General features: G+C 36.5%; 1 protein-coding gene across 1 annotated transcript; it reads right to left on the bottom strand.

Annotated features, from left to right (window-relative positions):
- Nucleotides 1-739: 739 nt before the first annotated feature.
- LOC135154888 (uncharacterized) lies at nucleotides 740-12,155 on the bottom strand. The gene is made up of 10 exons (XM_064103115.1): nucleotides 11,768-12,155; nucleotides 11,079-11,132; nucleotides 10,398-10,418; nucleotides 9,353-9,607; nucleotides 8,509-8,790; nucleotides 6,005-6,325; nucleotides 5,036-5,263; nucleotides 4,422-4,709; nucleotides 3,387-4,052; nucleotides 740-2,920 (listed from the first exon to the last, which is right to left on the bottom strand). The coding sequence occupies exons 1-10, from the start codon at nucleotides 12,120-12,122 to the stop codon at nucleotides 2,583-2,585; spliced, it is 2,808 nt and encodes a 935-aa protein (XP_063959185.1). The 5' UTR covers nucleotides 12,123-12,155; the 3' UTR covers nucleotides 740-2,582.
- Nucleotides 12,156-16,097: the final 3,942 nt, after the last annotated feature.

The following is a 16,097-nucleotide window of genomic DNA, read 5'->3' as shown; positions in this document are numbered from 1 at the left end:
ACAAGTGTTCAATCGGGTTCATGTCTGGTGAACAAGCGGGCCATGTATCCAAGCGCTGAACATTGTGGTCATCCAGAAATATTTGGACAATGTTCGCTCGATGGGAACAACCCCCTGTTGAAATTGTTGAATGTATGCCTACAGGATGGCCATGATCATTAGCTTTTGAATTGTCCATTTCTTGCAATTTTCTTTTACTGACATTTATATTGTTTAAAGCATTTAACCGCCCATGCATGGCTGTTAACATGAAAATGTCATGTCATACTGGAAGAGGAAGGAATATTGTCTGGTCATGTTGACATACACTAATTTGCCTTTAATCAAATATCTATATGAAATATTTAAAGTTTTCTAAGTGTCCAAGAACTTTTTTTGCCGAGTGTATATATATTTATATATTGTATATATCATGCATATATGTGTATATATATATCAAACGAAAATGAATATAGTCAGAAGTGAGGCGGCGTTTCCAGTGCTTGAGAGGGTGTGTGTGTGTGTGAGTGAGGGTGTGTATGTGGAGGGGGTGGTTGTATGATTGTGTGTGGATTGGGATGTGTTATTAGTATTTGTGTTGTATAAAACATGCTATTTTGCAAATGCAAGGTTAAGGGTTCAGGACAACAACATTATGGATTTGATAACACATTTTGAACTTTATCGCACATTTAAGTGTTTGAGCTCGACCCATCTCATTCCCCCTCAAAAGAAAAAAAAAGTAATTTATTTATTATTTAAAACAAATCTTTTTTATTGACCATGATACTACAAAACTAGATGTATAATATTTACATGATGTATGAAAAACAAAGGGGAAATACAATTGCTTGATTACTGTGATTACATAAAAAGTTTAAATTGGTAATACATCAAATTACAGACTAATTAATAATGATAATAATGATAACGATATATTTACCCAGAGTAGTCACATCAGTTCCGAAAACTGTCCTCTTTGTGGGCCCTGCTATTTATATTACTTTGAGATATCTTTTAGTAACGTTTGAAGGAAAGCATCCGAACCAAATAACATCTTTCAGTTTGAAATATATGACGATAGCAAATAGCATTATACTTCAAAAAAGGGGAAAATTAATAGGGATATACACATATTAATAAAATATTATAATAAATGGGAAATATTTATCTTCCTTTAAGAAATCCCTCTCTGAAAATATGAAGTTTGAAATTACTCTTGATAACAAGTCAATAAACATGAAATATACCCATTGGAATATCTTTTTCCTCACTTATTATGATACCCGTAAATCTTTCTTACGTGAATTTCAATCTTTTTACTCAATTATCTTAAAACATACAAAGAAGTTTACATTATTTCAGATAATTATACTATTCACTTGAAGATTTCAGATTTTATTATTTCATATTTCCGGTAAAGAATATACAAGACTGACTGCGATATGAAAATAACATTTTTTCATAAGAATAAGATGTGTAAGAGATCAAAGTGTATATGACATTATTCGTACAATGTTCTATTTATATTAAATAAATCCATTGCCAATTTCACATCATTACAAGCATTATGGGAACTGTAAACAAATAATTACAACTGAACGTCTTCAAATATCATGAATCAAAATCCAAGTGCAATGGCAAACTACTAGGTTCTATTTGCATTCAATAAATCCATTGCCAATTTCACATCATTACAAGCATTATGGGAACTGTAAACAAATGATTACAACAGTACGTCTTCAAATATCATGAATCAAAATCCAAGTGCAATGGCAAACTACATACGTAGCGTCAACACTTTATGCTAATATTTGTTGCAAATATCCATTAATATATATTTATACTTGTCTTTGTACAGGCTCATTTTTAATGGTATAATGAATACTTACTTAAACTGCACTAAAATACAAACCACAAAGAGAGCCCTTGTTTATTTTTTTTTACGAAGAGATACAGAAATATCAAATGATTAAACAATCCAGACCATTGAATCATAAAAATAAAATGAAACATAAAGGAAAATTCCCCATTACTATGAATGCCATCAATGTCAGACTATAGCAATTCTAAAATGAGTAACCATATGTGTAATGAATCTTTTTTTTAAACCAATTTAAAGTGAGTTGCCTACTATGCGTATAATCAATCGTTTCCATTGAATAGTCCCCTTTTTCAGAAAAATAACTTAATACCTTTATATTGCTCTATCAGGAGCCCTTTGGATAAAACTTTTGCTATAAAAAAAAACTCTGGCAAAAAAAAAAAAAATTATGTCAAAAGTTTTATGCAACGGGCCCCAGGTGATGTAAATCAAAGATCCATTACTAATTTTGCGTTCAATTCTGTCCTTTTTATACGAAACCGTATGTTAAACATCTTTATGTTATGCATATATTTTGTGTAGGCCTACATGTGTAAGGCGTGCATTTTGTTTCTAAACAATTGTAAAAGTCGGGGGAACACCACCGTCTACATTGTTCTTTCCAGAATTCAAAACTTTTCCCGATGACAAGGCTTATCAAGTACTTTAATTGTCCTTGTCGTCTCTGGTGGCCACAGCGGCCATTCTGGATTTAGGACTGATGAATAAATAAAGAATCTCATTTTGCATTAATTTTTTTTTTATGCTGGTATATGATTAGAAGTTCCCGAGCAAAGTCCAGAAATCCATATTCTACAAGTTCGTCGGCTTGATTGACAATAAGAGCTTGGCTTTGTACCATCTGACTTTTACCATCTTTTACCACTTTCCACATTTTGGTGGATCGAAGTCTGTTCCAAATGGTCTCACTAATAGCATCATCCGAACCTTGACTTTCTTCAAAGCCTTTCTCAATACCAAACGCCTCAGCTATCTCTTTCAACTGGTTGTTGGCTTTCGCCTTCTTGGCAATGTGTTTGACGAATGAGAGGTTGACCTCTTCTGGTACGAATTTGCCTACAAATAAGAAATATATTGTCGGATGATAGCAGTTAGTGTCACTAATACTGATAAAAACAAAATATAACTAATGATTAAATAAAGAGTTCAACTATTTCTTTTCAAACAACAAGGAAACGTAAGTTCAAAATGGTTTATTGGGGTAAATTAGAATCACCGTGGCATGAAGCCCCGATGAAGAAAAAATAGAGAGAAAAAGGGAATGGATAAAGAAGGGTAAATAGTGGTCTGGGCCTTGTAGTTATACAACACCAGGTTTGGGTTGTCCTGCCCCTTTGAAAAATCTTTATGCGCAGTCCTGATAAATTTCCCCATTTCCAACTTCATCATTACATAAAATGGACTATAATTTATATCAAATGTGGTAAATTACAACAGCTAAAAGATAAGGAGCATTCAAACTGTAAAGTCTGTTTTCAATAAATCTCTATGTATTTGTTGTCTCTCTGTGCTGAATAATTACCTTCGATTACTGATCTCGCCAGTTCACATTTCCCCGAGTCCTGCAGACATTTTATAACTGATGCTCGTTCACTGACGGCAGAAAAACGTGTTTTATCTTTCCACATCTTGAACAGTGTGAACTCATCCGGATTGTTGTCCACTGAGGAGCTAACATCTTCAACTGACAAGTTTAGTGTCTTCATGATCTCGCTGAGATGCCGACTAGCTTCAAATGTTCCGACACAAGGTTCAATAGGAAATGTTGTGTCATTTAGGGTGGTTGCTCTTTCTTTGGCGACTGGCAAAGCTTCTGCGACTTTTACGACAAACGATTCCATCGCTATGGCTGTATCCAACGAGGTTTTTGTTGTTGATTCACCTAGGGAAGTGCCTCCTTCCTTTGATTTCTTCTCTTGTTGTGTGGTATCGGGGCTCTGTTTTGACGAGTTGCTGCGTAGAATGTTCTTGATACGGCTGAAACCTTTCGTGGACTCTGCGGCCTTCGTAACTTTAGGCTTCACAGGTGTAGTGGTCGTGTCAGGGGCTTGGATTTCTTCTTGAGCCAGCAAGGAATCTCCTTCTTGAGGTTCATGTTGTGTGGCTTCTGTCTTTTCATCAGCACTCGTCTTACATCTTGTCGGTGATGTGAACATTGCCGAAAGTTCTCCGTAAGACATTTGATGGGCTTGGGAATGAAAATAGATAGTAAAATGAAAATAACAGACATTATTTTGTGCAATTAATTTGAAAAAACCTCAACGTATTGAATGTTTTCAAATCGAATTAAAGTGAAACGAACCCCCCCAAAAAAAAATGTAATCGCACCACAGGACGCTAGAGCAGAGTGTGCGCTGTTTATCTGTGGTACTTTGATTTTATCAAACACTTGATAAAGGTGTATGGGCGAACATTTGTGTAATTTCGTTTTCATTCGATTTTTAGTTTTGATTTCATCGGCTGCCACCAGAACACTCTCTATGTTGTTTGAATTTAAGGTAAAATTATTTATGGCTTTTACCAAGTAGAACTTTAATTCAAGATCAAATGAACGTACCAATTATATTCAGTTGAATGCTGGAAGGGAATCCCCCCTCTTTGAGCTTTCTGCACAAGTCCTCTCTCTGTTTATTCTTATCCAAAAACGTTATTAAGGTTGAAACGAGCCCAATTGTCCCTTCCTGGAGATGAGACGGCTCGAATGCTGGTCTGTATGACGACAACTTCGTTTCATTGATTCCAAGATGGCTGACTACTGGAAGGATATCAGTCATGAGTAGATTGAATGCTATCTCTACGTACTCAGCCCTTTGAATGTCATCCATCTTCAGGGGTGAAAGTAAGCCTGAAAAGAAAAGTGAACTCAGTTGATCGTATTTCACGAAATTTGAAGAACGTAAAACGGTTCATGCATGTCATCGAAGCTATTTTTTTTGTAATTTTCATCTGGGAAACTTTACATAGCCTTTCAACGATGAGAAATGATGTCTTATTATGAGGATATCATTAAAATGAAAATGTACACGATCCTTTATTTTGTCTGTTCAGCCAACGATTATGCATACTCCATGCATTCGGGATATCGAATGCCGATGAATGGAAACCGTGTTTTTGATAATACATTTTAAAATTATATTTATGAATAATTAAAAAGGTCTTAGTTATTCTCACCAGAAACATTCGTGTCCTTTAGAGCAGATAGCAGCATCCTATACATCGTCGGAAAGTCCTCTTTCATTGATTGTCTCCAAGCGCATAAAGCGTCAAATACATCGTTTCTATTTGAATTCTGAGATAGATTGGTCAGTTCAAGACGTTCCCGAATATGTTTGGTATATTTGTTATCAATGTGATCAGCAATGAGCTTCAATTCGTCGTTGGATGGCCACTGATCAGTTACTGCATTATGAGATGAGATATTAAGTAACACATAATCATTACGAGTTGAATATTAAGCTCCACTACAAACAATGAGATAGTAAGTTATTTCAATGATAGTGCATGTATTATGATTGAATACTCGAACATGATCTTGGCGACGAAAATACATGAAAGGTTAATGTTTTTTTTTTTTTTTTTAATCCAGTAAATTTGCCGTATCGAAATACTGAATAGTTCAAAGTAAAATGTCCATACTGGTAAAGATGTGTATATACATTGTATTTATTTATATTTCTTATAGTGATGAACTTTCAATTACATAACTGAACCAATATCATTGCCATTCAATATCCCTTTTCACTCTCCTTACATTCCTTACATTCCAAAGGTAATATTTTAATACTGTTAAACATATACATTTATGTATACGGTATATTCAGTGGAGTTTGTCTTAATTGCAAAGAAGGGTTGCCTCCTAAAGGAGCTATTGGAAAGCGTTAAAAGTAACAAACATAAAATAATATGTTTGTAATAACTATTCACGCAATAATTGATAGTATTCATTGTATATAAGTCGACGTAATGATACCAAAAGGTGAGAAAAAACAATTAAAGTGGTCAAAGGTAATCATCTCAAACAGTCAAAAGCACGTAACCAAAAAATGAATAGAGCAAACAATTTAATAGTAGTCACAATAGAAGCAAACGATAAAAGAGGGTATAGGGGAAAACTCTGAAGTCTGCAAATTTTAAACTCACCTAGGCATGCTTCGGAGATTTTAAGTTTAATATCTTCCGTCGCATTTGTTTGTACACTATGTACGGTGACTGCACCATCTAGTATACATCTCCTTCTGTAATAGCTGTACTGCTGTTTATTCCACCAATCACGAAGCATTATCTCGGTGTTAAAAAGGACTTCAGGGTTGTCTCTTAAGACTTTCATGTTGTGTAGTGGCTTGTTATCACCTCTGACATTTTTTATAATGGTGGAAAGCATGTCAACATGCTTTTTTGAGAAATCTCTGCTATATTTTGTCCTCTCGCTGTCTTCTAAAACTTGTTTCTTGTCACGAGGTACTAGGGGAAATTACACAAAGATAAAAACAAATAACAAAAAACCCACAGATTAAACGTTTTTATGAAAGTATTCTTTTCATTTCAGTTGTTATATCCCCAACCGTGTCGACTACTAAGAATGGGTTCCTCTTATGACGGGGACGATATAAACTTGAAACCTTTTAAATGATAATAATAATAGTAAATGTATATAACTTCTTTTACATTTAAATCAATTTCTGAAGCATAGAATAGGATGGAAACTCGGCAATGTAATCCCTTTATAGCCAATCGATATACCACTATGTTTAATAGATTAGCTTTGATTTTTTCGGGTTAGGGTGACAAATAATCTTTAAGGCAATATTCAAGTTTTCACAAAACATCATCTACACGGTGGCATGCTATTGGGCAGTGAAACAATGTCTATATTTTTTCACTGCTTTTTAAAACTATCACCACAGAGTACACTGTCCAAACACGTTCTCTCCTAACTTTGATTTTTTATACATAGTCAGGCACTCCTTGATCATATTGATGATTAATTATGTTTTGTTCTTATGAAGACTTGCATACTTGCAACAATTCAGAACTTTATATATATATATATATATATATATATATAAAAAACATTTTTTTATTTATTTTTTACAATTCTCACAAATAGTTTAAGGAAACAAATAAACCCTTCCTTTTAGACAGATGGGTAAACTGTGAAATGCACGCTGATAACAAAACGTAATTCACATAATGAAGTCTTTGATGCTACAAGTGGCACTTGATTGACAAATTAATGGCGTGGAGTAAGCACATTTCGTAACCTTCTCGGCCTGGGTTCTATACAAGAGTATGCTATGGGGCAAAATCCATTGCCAATCTTTTAAGGTGGATGTAGGCAGTTTGAAGACTTAAGTGGGTCATGTTGAATACTTTTTATCGCATTAAAGCTTATGCGATGAGGAACCAATAGAGCAGCCAATATCATAATATGTTATATCACCACATGTGACTGGGAGAGGTAAGTAAACGAAGTTTAAGATAGACTGATGAACGATAAGTTATAATTATTCATGATGTAGGGTCACCAGAGTGATAGCTTTGGTATAAGAAACATGAGGCCTGGTGTAGTAGAGGTCTAGGTCTCAGGGTTTATTGAAAACTGGAGTAAATGATAAGCTTCAAATGCTGTTTGGAAGCTCAAGGAAAGAGTTTCACTTTCGATTCTGATTTATCATCATGATGTCAAGCTTTTTCTGAAGTTTGCATTAACGGGTGACCAAAATTTATCTTAAAAAGGGAAATTTACTGTTACACACCGTAGTTCCAAAGGATCGTTACTCCGAAACACGTAAATTCCCTATAACTCGATGTTCGTTTTTCCGAATACGAAAAAAAAGTTCGTTCATCCAAACAAATGCGGCTTTATTCTGAAGGTTCTTTATTCCAGAGGTTTGCTTATAAAAAAGTAGGGTTTGTTACTCTCTGAAGGGCGATAGGTAGTCCGAAAACGAAATAAGGTTCGTTTTTTCGAATGTTCGTTAATCCGAAAAAATATAATAATCTATAGCCATGGTTGCGAAGCCTTGAAAACCGGAAGGGCAAACGTGGTGATGGTGAGGGGGGGGGGGGGGGGCACCGTTGCCGTTCAAATGATTGGTATGAGGATGGGGAGGCAGGGTCGGCAGAACGTATTTTCGCATGGGGCTGGGCAAAGCTAAAAAGGGCAATTACATGTCAAAATTGGAAATTTGGTGCAAACGGATATTTTCACCATGAGATTGTCATCTGCGTGATTTCGTTGAAAATACGCTTCGCCGCCCCTCCCTATCCACCCTCGTAAGTCGTAACAATAATTAGAACAGCTGGTGTTCCCATCCCTCTCAATCACGCTTACCCTTCCTGTTTTTCCGTCTTCGACACAGATTATTTTATTTTCGGATTGACGAACCTTCGGAATAACGAACCTTATTTCTTTTTTTATTAGCGAACCTTCGGAAGATCGAACCTTAATTCGTTTTCTGACAAACGAACCATTTGAATAACGAACCTTATTTCGTTTTCGGATTAAGAAACATTTAAATTCGAAATTCAGAACCTTCGGAATATTCGAAGCTTCGCAATAACGAACCATTCAATAACGAACATACCCCTATTTTACGACGTAATGGCGACTGACGATAGAACATTTGGACATTTGGACCTACCAATGAAAAATTTATTCGCAGAATCATGATTCAATTTCTCCAATATAGAACTCAAGATGATGACAGGATTGATGCTGTGAAAGTCGGTGTTCCATGCCTGTAGTAAACCCACTGCCTGTTGAATAAATGTCTTCGGTGATGTTTCTGCCGTTCCTCTTATGTTTGAATGATCTATCCCAAGGGATTCGAGGAACTTAGTGATTTTCTCACGTTCACCGATTTCATTCAATACGTGTTTTAAGTCAAACCATTCAATTACTGCCGACTTCATTTTTCGATAATCTGATGAAACATAAACACAGTGGAAAACTGATTGTGTAATTTTACATGATTAGACAACAAGATTATATCCCACACAGTTGTTATTACGATCCATGAACATCATCGTGTGAATTAATTGATTCTATGAAAACAAAAGTGTGGAGTGACTCGGAACGCTAGCCTGTAAAACCTCTTCATGACCTCTTCATTTGATGAAATTATTGAAATTCAAGCTTTATTTCAAATACGCAGAACTTTGTTATTTCTTGACCATTTTCTGTCATTGAGGTATCAAATTAGAGAGCAGATACTGAACTTAAAAAAAAAAGGTTTTCTTTTTAAACCCAGATACAGCCCGTCAAGTGACTTTTTGGTATCCCCTCTTCAAATTGCCTTTGCTCACTCATACATGAATGAGAAATAATTTAAGTAATTTCAGATGAAAGAGGAAATTCTAAACTTTACAATTTATTGTAGGTATCTTGTCTATCGTTTTTGTGATTAAGTTATGTTATCTCATCGATAAATCTCAGTTTCGTTTTTCCTGGGACGCAATGTATATGTTTTTTTTTGGCTGCCATACCTCGTAAACCCCACAAAGTCTTCTCTGCGTTCTTGCTGTGGAGTTTTTCTTTTAATACTTTTCTCTGCCGTTTCTTCGTAGTTGTTTCTTTCCATGTACAGAGATGGGTGTAGTAATAATGTGCATCCTTGACTACCCCTAGACTTTCTCGTTCATTATTGCACAGAGCTGTTACAACCTTGTCTAGTTGGTCAGTTTCTTTATACATGAATGCAAGTTCGACAAGCTTCCACAGTTCCACATAAGAAACAAGATCTGAAGGAAACAAAATGTATTTTTCAGTACGTGGTTCCTTTTGAAAATCCTATGATAGTATGGTAACGATAACCCCCCCCGTCAGATCAGAGATAGTGTTCTTGATAACTATAATATTTGATAAAAATAAAGCATATGCTGTACATGTGGCTGATATGAAAGGAAACAGTCTTGTAATATCTTTTTTGATCGTTTATTTATTTTATTTATTTATTTCATTTCGAGGCAAGAAAACATGACAGCAATAGAGATATTACAAAAGAAATGTAAAATTGAGCACTAGCCAATGCCTGGGGATCACCTAACAAATGAAAATTCTGTCGAGAGGTTCTCCAAAATTGGCTGGTGCCTACCTGGAACACACAAAATAGCAATAAATTCAAACATATAATTACAATACTTCTATATAAATTAACCTTCATCATTGAAAGAAATCGGTTGCCATTTAAAAGGTCTTATAAGAAAACTGTGATATGTGATGTATAAAACATCCAGGAAGACTTGCAAGGTATCTGTGATTAAAAATCGTCATCTAATTTTATCTCAAAGGCCGTACAACTATGATTTTCTTCTGCATGTTTTAAGGGTTGCTCTGAACAACATTTCACTGGTGACTAATGAGACCATGCAGCTTACGATAGATTTGAGTCAATTCGATGAAAAAAAGATAAATGCCACAGAGAAAATTAAGGAAAATTGTGTTTCCCTCTCCCCTGGCAAAGTTTAAGAAGGCTTGATGGTGTGATTAAAAATCTTATACTAATTTACCTTTCTAAATAATTTGCATTACCTTTTACGTTGGGAGTTTTACCTAGATGAAAAAAGATAAAATGATATAGGAAAACGAATTTATATCACAGCTAACGTAACACTTACTACAATGCACATTACACATTTGCCTGATGACACTATTCAGTTATTTTAATTTTTTCTCATATTGACAATTTTTTGAAACTCTACGATATAAAACAACCATTGCCCTTGCCCCTCACCATCAATTCCTCAATCTATCAAATTTGCTCAGATACCTCATGGCGCTGTCACATTTCCTTACAGCGGCCGTACAGCGAGTCGAAAACATCGGTTTTACCTTTTTTGTACCAGCTACGTAAAGGTGGTTTGAATAAAAAGGAATTTAAAGGCTGTTTTCGATTCGGCGTACTGGAAATATGACTGCAGCATAAAGCAACGTTCTTAGCTATGAAGTATTGTAACATAGACCAATTAAGTGATAAGACACCTTTTCACCATTCAGTAGATTCATAACGCAATACTAATGTTACCAAGTAGAGCAAAACCCGTACTTTTCCCCTCAAACAGTTATGTTTCTTGAGACAACATGATACGGTAATTTATTTTATGAACTATTGATAATTAGGTTAATATATTGATAGGTATATCTTAAGACTGGCCGTTTAGCAAATAGACAGCACACACTCAAGAAAAAAAAGGTAAATTCTATTAAACTTACGGCGCCTATAGAAGACAGTCATTGTGAGCATTCCTGTTGTAATAAAAAGGGTCACTGCAGGGAGAAAATACGGAATCGTTAAAGAGATGATATATTTATATACAGAGTGCTCGCATAATGGACATGGTCATAGCATGGACAAGTTGTAAATTAATTAAATGGAAAACAATCTGCGTATCAGCAGAGAATCAGTAGAGGTTAAAATCCCCCTTGATTTTTTTTTGTTGTGAAAGGCAAATCTCCCTTGATAAATCAACCCCCTTAAAAAAATTCGACCATCTTTTAATTTTTTTTTTTTTTGTCACATTAATTTTAGGTACAAAACGACCTGCAAATTAAGGAAAGCCTTTTTTTGCTTGTCATTTTTGGGGCATACGAAACCTTTCCAAATTTTGGGTGAATACCTTTTTTTGGCTTGTCAACTATTTATTTAGCTGGACCCCCCCCCCTTGATAAAAAATCCATAGATACAGAGGTAGTCTAACAGAGAGAGAGAGGGAGAGAGAGAGAGAGAGAGACAGACAGACAGACAGAGGGTGTGGACGCGAGTAGATGCAAACACACACCCACGTCTCCACACAGGAATGATAATGTAGTATTTTTTTCAGCTCAAAATAATAACACTCGGTATCTTTCATACAGGTAAATGTATACATGATTTTGTTTTGTGTTTCTATCTGCATACTTACAGACAATAGGGACAATGAATGCCGCTGGATTAAGTGATGCATTTTGTCCAATCAATCGGACTGATGTTGATCTGTTACCATTCACTCCAGGAATCTCAGTAGCGACGCAGATATAAACTTCATTACTTATATGTCCGACGATTGTCACACTTTTGTTTCTCGTACCGTCGGTATTGTTCCAGATATGTGTGACGGGGATTGCGACGTTCTCTGATCCCAGCTGGAAGTACAGATCGATGTCTGGATAATATCTATTTGCATTGCATGTTATTTCTTCTGTTGAATCTACAGTTAAGATACAGTTGCCGTGATCCGTGGTTGCGGAACATCCCTGAATAGCTGGAAATGGTGTCATTGGCTGTGCTGTTTTAAGAAATTGAGAATATGTATCTATACATAATTGGGATTTGATTTCACAGATTTTGCAAAAGCCAAGGTACAGCCAAAACGAGATAATAACGAGTGGAATGTACATTGAAAAGACCACAAGCCTGTCGATAGAAAAACATCTGAACAATGATCAAAAGAAAATGTCCCCTAAATTGATTACTAAAACATAAATGCAACATACAGTATTTCTCCAGTAATTTTGCATTAGACAGTCGACAAGGGGTCGGAGCACTATCTAGACGGACGTCAAGATGCTCCGGCTATCACCCCACCCCCCCCAAAAAAAAAAAAAAAAATGGAATTCTACGGCCAACGTTTAACGGTCCTAATGCACTACTTTGAGTTTCCAAAATAAAGATGATGTTAAACCGAAAGGGTCATGAATGATAAATATTTGGTCTCTGGAACTGGGAAAGGTTGGACTCTAGGATGGTTTATCATGCTATCTAGGATCGGTTTAGCCAAAATAGGATAATAAAATGAGCGGAATTCACATTAAAATGACCGAAGCCTATCGATCGATGGCAAAAATAAATATTCTCAACCGAAGACAGGAATGTCCCCGAAATTGCCCTGCTGAAAAGAACATAGTGTCTCACAGTGTGATTACAGTGTGTTCACATAATGTACTATGTGAAAAATATTATTCATTCTATCAAAATGTTCAAATTTTAACAGTGTGAAGGTGATGTCACATTGTTGCACCTCGACATTGTGGATATCCACAGTGTACCCACACTGTGTGAAAATGGATTCACACTGTTGAAATTCTCAAACATAACAGTAGAGTGAATTGTATTTCATATATGCCACATATAATAATTTCCCTTTAATGTTGTATCAGATAGTCGGGAGGGGGGGGGGGGGTCAGGGGACGCAACTAGCTGTCAATTTACTCCCCCAATTTGAATTGAAACGCCATTGTTTTTTTTATGATCATAATGCGGTACTTTTAGTTTCCGAAATAAAGATCTATGCTAATAACCACATAGGTCAAGATCAACATTTGCTCTTGATAACTGGAGGAGTTATTGAAAGCTCTCGGATTGTTTTTTATCTTTCTGACTGAGATGTGATCTAATGCAAGAGAGGACATGCATATTTCACTGAAGAGAAACAGAATTGTATTCGAAAATCCGAGGTTCTAGGGAAATTTTAAGTTATAATTAACTGTTAAGATTATACATACACTTAGTACGACGATAAGGCAGGCAATGAACTCTACATCCTAGTAAATCTATCGAAAATGCCGTCAAATCTCAAATAAACAGCTTACATGTCTTTGTCCAAAACTGATGAACCGGGACAGTAGGTAGTAGTTATGGGAGAAACCTCATCCTATTTGACCTTTGACCCATGCCCTTTGACCCATGCCCTTTGACCGCATGACCTTTGACCCATGCCCTTTGACCACATGACCTTTAGTCGGTCAGCCTTTGACCTTTAGCCCGGTCAGCCTTTGACCTTTAGCCCGGTCAGCCATGACCTTTAGTCCGGTCAGCCTTTGACCTTTACCCCGGTCAGCCTTTGACCACACGACCCGATGGGTTGACCCAGACTTCCGGCCAGCCATGAAATGGTATGACGACACAGTTATGCAACCACCGTGATGTCATAGAATTACCCTTATTGCACCATCGATATTGCACCACCGTTGCGTCATCGCCACGTATTGGTGACTTTCGGTCGACCTTATCACACGAGGCAGCGACGTTGCACGGGTATTTTTAGCATATGATACGATGCACAAAAATACATCTTTGCAGTTTCCTATTTAAAAAGTTATCTTTTTCCGCCTACCGGTAGATATGTCAAGTGCCTCGCATGACGTCACCATGAAATGGTGTTAGCGACGCAACCACCGTGATGTCATCCCAGGGAATTACCCTTATCGCACCGTATCGGTATTGCACCACCGTGGCGCAATCGCCACGTATAGGATACGATGCACAAAAAAGACGTACGATTTCTGCACAGTTTCCTATTGGAAAAGTTATCTTTCTCTGCCTACCAGCAGATATGTCAAGTGCCTAGCGGTTTACGAATCGATCACCCCATGCACGGCCAACGCGCGTCATTGAACTTGGGATATCCTATTCAAGGTGAAAGCCGACTCTCTCTGCCTCTTATTACAACAATTATTGGTAATCCAACGTGTGATTATAATCATGATATCTCAGGCTCTACTAATTCCAGACTTTTCCCCATCAAAACTCTCTGACTTTTTCATACTGTTTTGTTCATACTTTTCATTTAACTCACATGGCCTGCCCGGCTCTCTGACTCGCAAAAAGTATACTATATTGAAACCGGTAGATGACTCCTTTAAATCAACTTCATTCATCCGCAGTACAGATGGTGATAACATGAAACACTATATAGTCAAGGATGATTCTTTATTATTATCATCATTTATTCTATTCCATTTCAATGTAGATAGGTTCAGATATTGTATAAACAGCAGATTTTGATACAAATGTAAATAATGTAAGTTATGTTCTCAAATAATGTTGTAATAACAAACTAATTGTTAACTGTTCATTGTTAATATTAAAGCGAAGTTCTCGTTTTTCTATTTCTTCGCTTAACTTAATGGATTGTAACACATGTATGTGGATGGCATTCAGAAAATATGAACACAATGAAGTTCAAACTGTCATTTATGTTGACGGCGTTTTCTTGGATGATTATCATTTGACAAGCATGATGTGTGTGCCTTTAGTTGTAGGCTCCATCTTCGACCTCCGTTTCTTCTCCACCATCATCATTATCGTCATCGTCACCTTGATACTGGAATAAACCATCGAATCGTGAACCATGCCTTGCTAACACCCTCTGTACGGCTTTCCGGAATTCCATGCCATTCTCTAATCTTTCCGTGAGATCGGACACGATTTCGTGATTGATGTCAGCGTCTTCGAGGTACACGTTCTGCTGCAAGAACTGAGAGTAAAGATCGAAAAAGATGTGTTTGACTGCCCACAGTAGTTTCACGTGAGCCTTTGCTTTAGCGTCTTCTTCTTCCATTCCTTCTGAGATGTATTTCTGATATTTTTCGTCTCTCAAGTCCTCGGTGGCCGTCATGGCTTGGTCTAACCATCCTCGATAAGCGAGGTTGTCTTCAGTTTCTTCCATGTTTGCTGTCATTGACGATTCGTGTCCATCGCTTTCTGATACGCTCGTTCCGGAATCATCGTTGGATTCTTCAACTCTTTGCATTTGAGAGGATGGGTCGGAGTCTTCATCTTCACTCGTTTCTTCTCCAGTATCATGCTCGTTTTGTTCATGCCTCTGCATATCATACTTCCTACTAAAGGTTTTATCGCATCGTGAACAAGCGTAGCGGTTGGACATATCCAACGTATTCATGTTGACTCGATGATTATTTGTTGGGAAATGAAGAAAATTAACGTTCAACCTTGTAATAATACGTAATCATGAAACGCGCGCGAAGGTACTTCGATTACTCACAATTCTTACGGATTTTTACGGATTCTTACGGATCCTTACGGATTTTTGCGGATTCTTATGGATTTTTACGGATTATAGCTTACGGATTTTTACGGATTCTTACGGATTTTTACGGATTTTTACGGATTTTTACGGATTCTTACGGATTTTTACGGATTTTTACGGATTTTCGCGGATTCTTACGGATTCTTACGGATTTTTACGGATTCTTACGGATTTTTGCGGATTCTTACGGATTTTTACGGATTCTTACGGATTTTTACGGATTCTTACGGATTCTTACGGATTTCTGCGGATTCTTACGGATTCTTACGGATTCTTACGGATTTTCACGGATTCTTACGGATTTTTACGGATTCTTACGGATTTTTACGGATTCTTACGGATTCTTACGGATTTTTGCGGATTCATACGGATTTTTACGGATTCTTACGGATTTTTACGGATTCTTACGGATTATAGCTTACGG

Source organism: Lytechinus pictus, chromosome 8 (assembly GCF_037042905.1).
Source record: "Lytechinus pictus isolate F3 Inbred chromosome 8, Lp3.0, whole genome shotgun sequence".
NCBI classification, from domain to species: Eukaryota; Metazoa; Echinodermata; class Echinoidea; order Temnopleuroida; family Toxopneustidae; genus Lytechinus; species Lytechinus pictus.
This window is presented reverse-complemented; position numbering and strand designations above follow the sequence as displayed.

What these genes read in the sequence shown, in the direction of transcription:
- LOC135154888 (XM_064103115.1), bottom strand. Translation starts at nt 12,122, where the DNA reads ATGACACCATTTCCAGCTATTCAGGGATGTTCCGCAACCACGGATCAC. An exon ending in AATCTCCGAAGCATGCCTAG is followed by an intron (nt 5,264 to 6,004) that starts GTGAGTTTAAAA and finishes CTCATAATGCAG; the next exon opens with TAACTGATCAGTGGCCATCC. An exon ending in CATTCAACTGAATATAATTG is followed by an intron (nt 4,053 to 4,421) that starts GTACGTTCATTT and finishes TTCATTCCCAAG; the next exon opens with CCCATCAAATGTCTTACGGA.